Source organism: Poeciliopsis prolifica, unplaced genomic scaffold, assembly GCF_027474105.1.
Source record: "Poeciliopsis prolifica strain line A6 unplaced genomic scaffold, Auburn_PproV2 SCAFFOLD043, whole genome shotgun sequence".
Classification (NCBI taxonomy): domain Eukaryota; kingdom Metazoa; phylum Chordata; class Actinopteri; order Cyprinodontiformes; family Poeciliidae; genus Poeciliopsis; species Poeciliopsis prolifica.
The window spans coordinates 812,556-824,021 of record NW_026562418.1 but is presented as its reverse complement, the minus strand read 5'-3'; the positions used below and the strand labels follow the sequence as shown (position 1 = coordinate 824,021).

At 41.6% G+C, this 11,466-nt stretch overlaps 1 protein-coding gene across 1 annotated transcript; it reads left to right on the top strand.

The window, feature by feature from the left end:
• Positions 1–1,763: 1,763 nt before the first annotated feature.
• mturn (maturin, neural progenitor differentiation regulator homolog (Xenopus)) lies at positions 1,764–11,142 on the top strand. Its single transcript, XM_055056009.1, has 3 exons — positions 1,764–2,420; positions 7,151–7,273; positions 8,671–11,142. The coding sequence occupies exons 1-3, from the start codon at positions 2,262–2,264 to the stop codon at positions 8,776–8,778; spliced, it is 390 nt and encodes a 129-aa protein (XP_054911984.1). The 5' UTR covers positions 1,764–2,261; the 3' UTR covers positions 8,779–11,142.
• The last annotated feature ends 324 nt before the right edge of the window (positions 11,143–11,466 follow it).

Sequence of the window (11,466 nt, the reverse complement as noted above, 5' to 3'; positions counted from 1 at the left end):
GCATTTTCCTCCAGCAGTGGTTCCCAGCGTCCAGTTAAAGTGCTTTTGTCTGCATCTGTCTACTTCTAAGAAACTGAGAAATCCTGTTTGCTGCCAGTGGATCAGTGTTTAGTGGTGGGCTGCATTTCTGTCCAGTCACATAGAAAATCTTGTGTATTTTTTGGGATTAAACCAACACAAGGTACTGCATGATTGCGAAGTGGCCTAACGTCAGTCAAAGTGGATGGAGGGAATCTGGAAACATAAACATTTTCAGACGATTTAGGTCTGTGCTTTGACTGGGCCATTCTAACACCGGGACATATTTTGATCTTCTAAACCAACAGTGTCCAAGCTGTTAGCCATGAGGTCCAAAAGAGGCAATTTTAAACTGCTCAAAAGCTGCAACATTCATTTAATAAAAAAAAAAAAACACTTTTTTGTTTGTTTTTTAGTTTTGACTACTTGGCAATAAGCAAAATATTTACAAAATCTATAATTCAACATAGGTCCAAAACATTTTAAAAAAAAACTTTGGACTGTTGCCCAGTTTAAAATATTTTGTGTCGTCAATTGTTTCCTATTTTGTTGGTAAAGTCATGGTTCCACCTGCGGTCTGGGGCCGAACAAAATCATTTCAAGAGGAACAAATGACCCACGGGCCACAGTTTGGCCCCCCATCTCCTAAAATCCTTGCATTTTAACTCCAGAAGTTTGTTTGGCACCAGTTTCCTGCTGAAAGGTGAAACTCCACTTCCGTCTCAAACTTTGACATATTTCACCTCCGTTCTCTTCTCCTCCGGGCCCCTGTTGGAGAAAAAATCAAATGTACAAGCGTGGACCATACTGTAGTGAGGACAGTATGACGCCCCCACTACTATGTTTCAATGTGAGTGCAGTGTACGCTGGGCAATGTGTGATTTATCTCCTATATGAAGTGCAGCAAACTTGCACTCAGTGCTTTGGATGTGTTGATAAGGTCGTTGTTATTCCACAATGCTATTAAGTCACTAATGTTCTCCAATAAAAACTCTCTGTTCCTGATCAGCTGGACTTAAATGGCTCTCAGACTCTAATCAGTACCTACAGGACACTTGTGGTAAGTTGCACTGGATTTGATTCAAAGCTACTAAAATGAAAATCAGTTGCATAAACATTGGATTTTTATTTGACTTGTTTCCAGCTATGCAGAAATTGTTGCTCCATTGCATGCAACTAATAAAGGCCACAGCGTAAAAAGAAGTGAAAAAATTCAAGGGGTACGAAAAGGCTTTTTTCAATACACTGTAAAAGTTTTAACGATAGGGGCACACAAATTGACGTTTTCTAACTGGTCACCGATTTTGAAAAGCCCATATTGGGCGAATCCATATTTTGTCTTTCAGAGTCGCAATAAAGTTGCCAACTTAGCAACAACTAAGAACGATTTAGAGGGATCAATTAACCCAACAGGTTCATCAAAAGCCACCAATGCTGGTTGAGTTTCTCTTAAAAGTTGTCAAGTGTAGCGACAAGTTACTTGCAAACATTGGGGGTGAATATTGTCAATGAGACATCCATCCATCCATCCATCCATCCATCCATCCATCCATCCATCCATCCATCCATCCATCATCCATCCATCCATCCATCCATCCATCCATCCATCCATCCATCCATCCATCCATCCATCCATCCATCAAACAAATAAAGAAAGAAAAGGAAATGGGGAGGGGAGTGGGGGGGCCACAGTGACGTCATCTTTTATGTTTTTTATATACGATCCCGTGTTTCACGCGGCGTCAGCAGGTTATGTGAGCCTAACTCACTAATGTAGTCGACAGATTGCAGTGGACGGGCTGGGCCGTTCATCGCCTCCCTCTCTCTCTCTCTCTCTCTGTCTCTCTCTGTCTCTCTCTCTTTTCTTCTTTTTTTTTTATCCCAGAGTCCCTCCTGCGTATGCATATGTGCGACGGCCTGATTTCATAACGCAGTGAGGAAGAAGAGAGGAATGGGGCTCTGAGAGGCGGATGAACATCAACCCCATCGGTCGGCTCCACCGTGCAGAGCAGCAGCTGCAGCCGCCGTCTCCACCCCGCCGCTGTTCGCCGCCGGTGCCGCACAGAAGAGATGCGCTATAGCGGAGGCTGCTGCTGCTGCTGCTGCTGATGCTGATGCTGCTGTTCTTTGCGTCTTGAGCATCATCGACGCGACGGCCAAAGGGTGGGCACGGGGGGGCGCGCGGGGGGGGGGGGGAATCGATCTCCGGAGCCAGGGACACACGGCAGACAGGGCAGCAGAGGATGGAGTTCAAGCATCTGGTGGAGGCGGCGGAGAAGTGGTGCACCGGGAACCCGTTCGACTTGATCTTCGCCGAGGAAAACGACGAGCGGCGGCTGGACTTCTACGCAGAGCCCGGCGTCTCGTTCTATGTGCTGTGTCCCGGCGGCACCGACACATTTGTAAGTGGGCTTCTGCAGGGCCTTAACTTAACCTATCCACTGTGTGTACATGTGTGTGTGAGTGCGCGCGCGTGCACGCGCTTGAAGGAGTATATGGGCTGGGTAAAGGTGGTGATGGAACCGGGATAAGAGGGGAGGGTGAGCAGTATGATGTCATTTCAGTCTGCCTTCACACCTCTTCTCTCAAATGTGTTTAATATTATCCCTCCTCTTGTTTTTTTTTGTTGTTGTTTTTTTTTTTTTTTTTTGCTATTAATTATTTTCAGCATGGCTCTCTATTCAGGGCGGCATCGCCTCGGGGGTGGCTGGAGCGCTAACGTTTTATTTTTTCAGCCCTTTTAAAAGGAAGAAGTCACCATCTTGGGTTCTGCACTGGACGGTAGCGTGTGATGCTACTTCAGTATTTAAATCTTAGCATTATCAATTTAAAGAAAAAGATTTTTTTTATCTTTAGCGTATCTGCTACAAATAAAGGTTCCATGAACCTTCTGCACCTTTACAACTTTGCTGAATGTGAAAAGCAGGGGGTCGCTCCACACACCAGAGGGCTGATTTGAAACCCGGCTAAACGCTGTCAGTTTCTGAACAGGAATGCAATTGTATCCCAGCCTCTATATTGATGCGCCACTGATTTATATCAGTATTATAAGTGTTTTCCATGCATTGACGGGGATTTGTAGTTACTACATGTTGTTGGTTGGTTGATATTATGAGTGTCTGATCAAATCTCAGTTTTTCAAATTGTAAACAAAAAGAGCGAACTCTTTTATATCACTTTTTTTTCTAAAAATATATTGTGAATCCATTCCATTTAATTAGTCTCTGTCTGTTGTTTTAAATTCTCTAATTTTTATATGTATATTGTATCAGTTCTTCCTTTAATCTATTCACTCTGTACTTTAGTCTGTCCTCTTTTGCGTTCGCATTTTCCAGCCTACATAACTGTAGTCAGGAATCGTTTGATATTGGCTTGCATCATATTCTGGAACTGTTTGTTGTTCCAAAATGTTCAGTCTAATGATGCTGCGAATTACTGTAATATGGCAAATTTCGATTACATTTAGCGTTCGATTGGGTAAGACGGATCAGTCAACTGGCCGCCCAATTGGTCGGCTCCGATTTTCTTAATTTTGGACGACCTGCAATCATCCCAACACTGACATGTGGAACCAATCTGTGCACTTATATCTACCTCCATGACCGACCGTCTCTGTTTTCGGTATCTGCTAAAATCCCAATCTCCAGAAAACTGCAATTTGGTATGAAATAATTTTGTTCAAGTCATTTCTAGACGATAAGACGAATGAATATCTCCGTAACACAATAGTTGGATTTTATTCACAGTTGATTTATTATTACTTTGGGTTCAAGTTATGGATTTAAGAAAATCTGTCTGTCTGTCTATTTATTTTCTTTCAGAGTCATTCAGATTAGCATTAATTTGATGTGAAGAATGATAATAAAAACTGGCCGAAACGCTAAATTGGCCTTTGTCAAATAACACTTCTAATCAATACTGGCCTTCAAATGCTTGATCAATGTTTGCACCCTTCCTGTTTGCAGCAAAAACATTTCTAATAGTTCCAAATGATAAAAATAAAAATAAACAGTAAAAGTCTTATTATGCTGGGGATAATAACTGCAGATTTGTTCATCTACAAACTGCAACCAAATGATTCTACCTTCTACAACCATAATAATTTTTGCTTTTCCCATAGCACACATGTAAAGGCCTTAATGGTGGAATCGGCCTTCAAAATTCAGCCTGGTCAGCTAAACTGGACATGCTAATGGTGGATGCAGCACAGCCTCATACTGTTTCCTCAGAGCGAGCTGCATGTCCTGCAGCCATGTGATGCAGTGCTGGAGTTATGAGTTCAAAAGTCCCAGAAGCCCGATCCTCCGCCTCCTCCCCCCACCGCTCAGTGACACGGGCCAATAGGGTGGGGGAGCAGATGGAGATGACCCAGGAGTCTGTTCAGTCAATAACGCATTATGTCACACGGACCGTGCCTGTGTTGTGTTTGCACGCCTCGTCTGGACGGCGGAGCAGCGCCACAGTGGGGTGTTTAGATAGCTGCTGATGAAACTTAGCCGAGTCCCTGCGCCTGTGGCCGTGCTCTCGTTTAGGAAGCAGATTCTAATCAAAGCGAGCAATCAAGACAACAGCGGCTTCTTTCTGCGATCTGTTGCCTCTCAACAGAACCACTTTGCTCTCTGGCCCTCATGTCCTCCCTCCCTGCTCACAGCTTCCTCCTGCTCTGTAATCTAATCCATGTCAGATGTCTTTGCCAGCGCGTCCTCTCATGTACTCATCTCCGGCTACATGCACGGTCAGACATTCAGAGTTCTCTGCTGCGCAGCCTCAGACACTACAGGCTGCACTCCATATTCTCTTACTATTTGATGTGGAGAGATTCACAATTACACCATATGCCACGGAGTTCAAATAAAGCAGACTGGACCATTAGTCAAACATTTATGTGATCGTATGTAGCAGAATGGCATTTTGGCCAAGACTCAATTTCATAAACAACTACCAAATATCGTTTAATGAGGCATTTTACATAATTGCACTTCAAGAAACCCAAACTGATTTGCACAAGTGTTATAAAAAGTCCTAACATACCAACCTGCGTGCAGTAATCACATGTCAAGCAAAACACAGGCCAACTGCAAAACTGCTTCCTGCTTTGGCAGCTCGTGCCGCCCTGGGCATCTGCCCCCTGTCTCAACCTTAGAAACTTTGAGCTCATGAAAAGAGGTGAATGTTTAAAAATATTTGTAGACGCATACAAAAATAGCAACTATAATTTTCTTATTCATGACTGAGAAGGTCGTAAATTATTTTCAAATGCTATTTTTAGTACTACCTATGGAGATTACACCATAAACACCATCTTATTATTCAAACGTCTCTGGTTTATAAAGTCTGCGTCAAAAACTTTATCAAATGATAACTAAACCTAACTCTGATCTAGGCTTGCTCTTATTCTGAAATATATAAATCCGTATATTTATGGATTTGTGATCCATAAATATAAGGAAAGTTTGATGACCTAGAGGGACTTTGATAACAGCGAGCTGCTGCCTCCAGCTCTTTAACCTCCTCCTAATATGTCGTAATAGATATTTTGTTTAATTATTGAGCTCTATCATCAGAGATAAACATTACCAAAAAGTCAGATAATAAGTAATACACAGTCACAAATTACAATATGCTTTGTTTTAATTTAACAAATGATAACAGTTGTTAGATACAAGTTGAAGCATTTGGGTTTTATATATATATACATTAAAAAAAGCATATGTATATCTAATCTATGATTAAAAATCATTTTCCAGAAGAACATGTCAGGTCTCCCTACTGACCTAAATCAGATAAGCCTAAAACAAGACTTCAGACGTCATCGTTTTCAGTACGAGGTAACCTGCGGCACAGTTCCTACCTCAAGCTTGACTGGACATCAATAATGCCGTTGACTAATACATAACCTAACAGCGTGACCTTTAGACTCTGACTGAATGGGCGTTCAGCACACAAAGCGTTACAGCTGCAGCGGTCCATCACACGCAGCCGTTTCCATCAAAGCCTTGACCAACTTCTTCAGGAGCGTCTCGGCTCTGATATCAGCCAATCTCTAGTCTGCGCTGATTCATTGTGTTTATTGAAAGAGGTCACGTATCTCAATAAGCAGACTCGGTCGCCGTCCATTGCGGCACATCTAGAAAGCAACTTATTTATTTATTTTAATTTTTTTTCAGTGCAAAATATATGTTCTGGAAGGTGAACTTCTGTCCCAGTCTTAATTCTCTCTCTGCCTTTAACAAGTTTCTTCCCAGGATTGTGCTCTATGCTACGTTTCACTCAGCTTCCCATCAACTCGGACCTGGTCCAGGTGGGCCAGAAAGTTACATTTTGGTTTCGTCTGATCTGAGCTCCTTCCTCTACGTGTTTCTTGTGATCCCTACTAGAAACAAACATAAAATGCATGTTTTCAGCCCTGCTGTAAATTTCTTCTCAAATCTGCGCGTAACACACATAAATTTATCTGACAGGCAATTCTTCACTAGATTTCATTTAGTGGTGTGAAGAGTACCATTTTCACACTTCTTAGATTTTTACTCTTGAAAAGAAAATTGAAACCTGGAATTCTTTGCGCTTCACTTCACAGCTCTGCACAACTTTGTTGCTCAACAGCATCAAATCTGAATAAAATGTATTCAAGTTTGTGATTTTTATGTGACAAAATGTTTCAAAGGTGTTTTAATGCTTTTAAAATCCACTGTAAATAGATTAAGGGGGCAAGGGGAAACTTGTAGATTTCTACAAGCATGATCAAAGTTGGCTTTAATCCTGAAAAAAGTAAATGAAACCACAAAGTAAAGCAGATCCTTCTTTTTGCATAAAATCAACAAAGGAGTGGGGAGTTGTCATGAGGTAATGGTGCATTTCTTAATACTATCAGATGCTGCTAATTTTTCAAAAGTGCTATAATTACAGATTCATAAGATTGTTAAATGGTTTTACCCTAAGAATGTATTTTATTAAATAACACTGCATTGAATATCCCTCCTTTTTGTTTCAATTAAATATTTCCCTCATATTTTTATTTTTTGTGCCTCTGATTTTGTTGCTTTCAGAACAATAATTGTGTCTTCAAAGTCTCTATTTCCTTTGCCAGCACTTGGTTGAAAATATGTTAACTAGAGTTTGCATGTGTGCGCAGCATGTTTGGAGCGAGAGCGAGGACTGCCTTCCATTTCTGCAGCTGGCCCAGGACTACATCTCCTCCTGCGGGAAAAAGACTCTGCTGGAGGTGTTGGAAAAAGTCTTCACGTCCTTCAGGCCTGTAAGGAAACTAAAAGCATGCAGCTCGCCGTGTCAGTTTGCTTCCTAGCACACGGTCACAGCAAAGTAACTTCTGTTCACTGGGTTCAAGTCCATTACACACTTGATACATTCTGTTCTCTCTGCCCATAAAGGACACCCTGCTGAACTAAACTCGAGAAACTCTTTTAGGAACTTGTTGGTGGCTTTAAATCAACCGTCTTTCAAATGTTTTCAACGCCTGTGTGTCCTATTGTTTATTGCTATGGCCGAGGGTAGAATAAGACTTTGAGTTTTGACTGTTTTGAATGTGCAGGGTAAATATAAAAGTAAGCTGGTAAACACTTCTGAATGTGTTATGATCTCATTCCATCCAATAATCACCCGCCACCTTATCACTTCCTGCAATTTAGAGGTTAGAAGAAAACGCAATGTCCTTGAAAGCTGCCAAACACATAATATCTTAAGACATCAGGAAGCCACACCTGCAAACATACCAGACTGGACTGAATAACACATTCTTAAAAAGCAACACTCTTCAATAGGGAAGACGTCGGCTGATTATGATACTTCAAATAAGCCTCTAGGGTTGGTGGTGGCAGTCCTTGCACTGAGTTTTGGGTAAAGTCTCTTAAAAACTGTTTTAAAAGTAGTTAAAAAAGCATAATAATAGTTTTGGAGTGGCTTTAGGAGCATTTTAGACAGCTGTTTTAAAAGCCCAGTCAAATCTTGTCATCTTTTTACCTCATAATAATTTGATGCTAAGCTAAATTAAGGTGATCCTCAGTCTGACGTAGCTTCATAGTTACTGTTTTATAGAGACAAGATAGTTATATTCTAAATTACCTATCTAGATTTAAACAAAGCTAATATTTGTACCAGATGCTAAACTATGTTTACATTTTGGGCCTGTATATTCGGAAAGAGTGATGCTATTGGCATTCTTGTCCGCAACCGAGACATCGGAGCATTTGGGATATTCATGGATGAGGCCTTCAAGTGTCATTTTCTCTTGTTAAAGATTTGCCATCTGTGGATAAAGTTTTTGAATCAGGCAAAAAGAGACTAAAATGGCAAAATTCAAAAGACCCAGTACCAAACACCGTTCTTACATCTTGACTACAATATCAAAATACATCAATGTTAATGTTTGTTTTTTTTTACCCTGTCTGTTTATTGTTGGTATTTACAAATGCCAAACTTTGTACTCTATCATTACTACAAGTGGAAGTAAAAACAAATGTCCTGCCAATGTTATCTGCTCCAAAGAAACAAAAAACAGTCTTGGTAAAAAAAAGAAGAAAAAAAGCTTTCTGCACATTCAAACATTGTTTATCATCAAACTTTATATTACTTATATGAATTTCTCATACTGGCTGATCCCTACTGCTAACACTTCCCCTCTTGTTGGTCTTTTAGCTGCTAGGTCTTCCAGACATTGAAGATGACAGCTTTGAGCACTACCATGCAGACATGGAGGGGGAGCCTGGGTCCGACCACCAGCAGATGGGGGTCAGCCAGCAGTGACGACCCGCCGAGAGGACCCCCGAGCCCGGGCATGACTGCTCCTGAAGACTTGGGCCTTGATACCTTCGCTCACTTAACAGCACACAGTCTTGCAAACTTATAGTTGACATGCTGAACTATCACCACCTTGTTCTTGAATGTTTCAGTGGCTTTGCTTTCCAAAGACTGCACTTTGTTGACCTCCCCGACCCCGTCCTTTTCTAAAAGACACACAGAAGTTTGCATTTTCACACATTAGGACTTTGTATTGACTTCCATTCGTTTTAGTATGATGACATCTATGCCTAGCCTTACCAACAACTCTTACCCTGACAATTACCAGTATATTTGCAACGCTAGCCCCAACCAAAACTGGATTCACACCATACCTCTAAACCTAACTCCTAACTCTAAAAAAGGGGGCCCACCCCACATGTAACTCCCTAAAAACTTTTGGCAACATTGGTCCCCTTGAGTCCTTTTTGGGTTTATGGAAACAAAGACTTATGGGGACTTGAGGGGACATTGGTCGCCATCAGTCTTGTTTTGGAGTTATGGAGACTTATGTGAACAAAGACTTATAGGAACATAAGTTTGTTTTATGAGGACATAAGTTTAAAAAAGATCCTAATTAGGTTACACAACCAAGTACAAATACAAATATATATACATAAACATATATACACATCACTCTTATGCTTTGGAGTTATGTGAGCTGTACCCATGTACAAGTTATAATCATTCACAGTCCGGTTAGTTAAAGTTCCACATCACAGCAATATTATATCAGCTTTGTTATGCAGAAAAACATTCAGACGTTACAGCAATATGCACCCCAGCCTCCACGCCAACCTCGACCTGTGGAGGCGAATGTGGGAGATTGCTAACTTTTTCAGCCAGTCTGACATAAACGACGCACAAATAACCAACAACAGGGGGGAAAACTGACAGTTTTCCCCCCTGTTTCTCTTTCTAGGGCAAAGCAAAGGTCTAGCAGGTGCAGGAAAGAGAAAGGGAAGTGAGGAAATAACGTGCAGTTAGTCGTGACACAGATTCACGCTAGCAACATCTAACATAAACGCAGTCATGTAGGTTAAGGTGATTCCCTCGATGCAATCGCTCCTTTGTGTGGATTAGAAAACTCTACAGCTTTTACCAGTAGCATGGATCATTTTAAAGTGTTTGTTAATGTTCGTAAAGCTGTGCATCGAAAATCAGTTACAAGTTGAAGATCTTTTAGACCACTGTTGCTTTCTTATGACTGTCACAATAAAAGCCGTGCTGCAGCTTTAACCCTTCCTTATTTGGGTGTCTTGTTGCCATGCGACACCCAGCCTCTTGAATGTTGTAGTCTTCCTGTTGGTCCGAGGTGTGCCTCTCTTCCTGGGCACCACCTGGAGAGATAACCCTTGTAAAGCTCTTCCCACTCTTTTTCATGAAATTTTTTCAATCTGTTGTGTCATTTAGGGGTTGTTCAGAATAGGTTTACAGAGGACACACCCGCACACCCCTGGACAGCATGGGAGCAAAGGGTAACTAGATACTGTTGGCCACCCGTTTTGTATGGAACGCTATCAGGCCAAAAACTTGTGACTTTCATGTGTCTTCAATGTTTCTACGTCATTTACTGGATTTAGGAGGTGGCGTAAACTACAGAAAATCTGGCATGCCCAACCATAATAACAATAGATTGACAGTGTGCATCACCTGCAAGGTTTTTGAGCTTTCCAGAGTTTCCATAAATGATCTTTGTTTGTACAAATTTCTTAAAAGTCCCTAACTCATCCAGCAGGTCAGGTTTGGACATGGAGTCGTGATTGAAGCAAGTTAGTCACGTCTGACATGCAGGAGTTGAGGATCACATTAGCAACTATGACGCACTATGGTGCGTCATAGTTTCCTACACGAAAGATTATACATAACACCGTAAAATGAGCTTAAAATTACAACATGTTGTTTCCGAAATTCATTAAAGCAAAAGCTCGCAGCTCCTGAATGTCCCTCGTTTCTTTGGTCTATCCAAAGTCAGTGATGTTTCTTGACTGGTTGGTTGAAGGCAAATGTCGTTGACGTGTGCTTAATGCACAAGACAATGCGCAAACACGTCGCTTCGCGCAAACAACACATTTTTAAAGTATGAGTCACATGAAAAGTTATGCGTTTTTGACCCTTCTGGCCTTCCATAGCACTGCAAGACTTCCTTTCTCTTTCTAGGGCAATGCAAAGGACTAATGGCTCCTCTGCCAAGGTACTTTGAGTCCTAAATGTTTTATTACTACTATCATCATCATCATGATTTGGCTGTTTGAATGTTTTCCATGCAGTATATCCTTTGTCCTCTGACGTGTGTGACTTTGGTCAATAAACGGTGTGAACTGAGAGAGACTGAGAGCGTCTGAGTGTTTTTGGGGCCAAAGCGGATATGGAGGGACTTTTCAGGTTCCAGTTGTGGACCCTCGATCTACTGCTCTGCTAATGTTATTGGAGCTGACGTCACGTGGCACCTGACGTGCATCCTGGCGGAGCCGCGTCAAGCTGGAGGAGTCACCGGACGTAAAGGTTGGCTTTCAAAGTAAAGGCATAAAGGTTGTCAAGAGTTCCAATTTCCATTACTTTCCTACGGTTTTTACAGGTTTTTTTTTTCTTGTGTGCAAGTTGTCATGCTTCATTGAATGGCATCCAACCATCTTTGCAGCATTGCAGGGTGTA

What these genes read in the sequence shown, in the direction of transcription:
- mturn (XM_055056009.1), top strand. Translation starts at nt 2,262, where the DNA reads ATGGAGTTCAAGCATCTGGTGGAGGCGGCGGAGAAGTGGTGCACCGGG. An exon ending in CCGGCGGCACCGACACATTT is followed by an intron (nt 2,421 to 7,150) that starts GTAAGTGGGCTT and finishes ATGTGTGCGCAG; the next exon opens with CATGTTTGGAGCGAGAGCGA. An exon ending in TCTTCACGTCCTTCAGGCCT is followed by an intron (nt 7,274 to 8,670) that starts GTAAGGAAACTA and finishes TTGGTCTTTTAG; the next exon opens with CTGCTAGGTCTTCCAGACAT.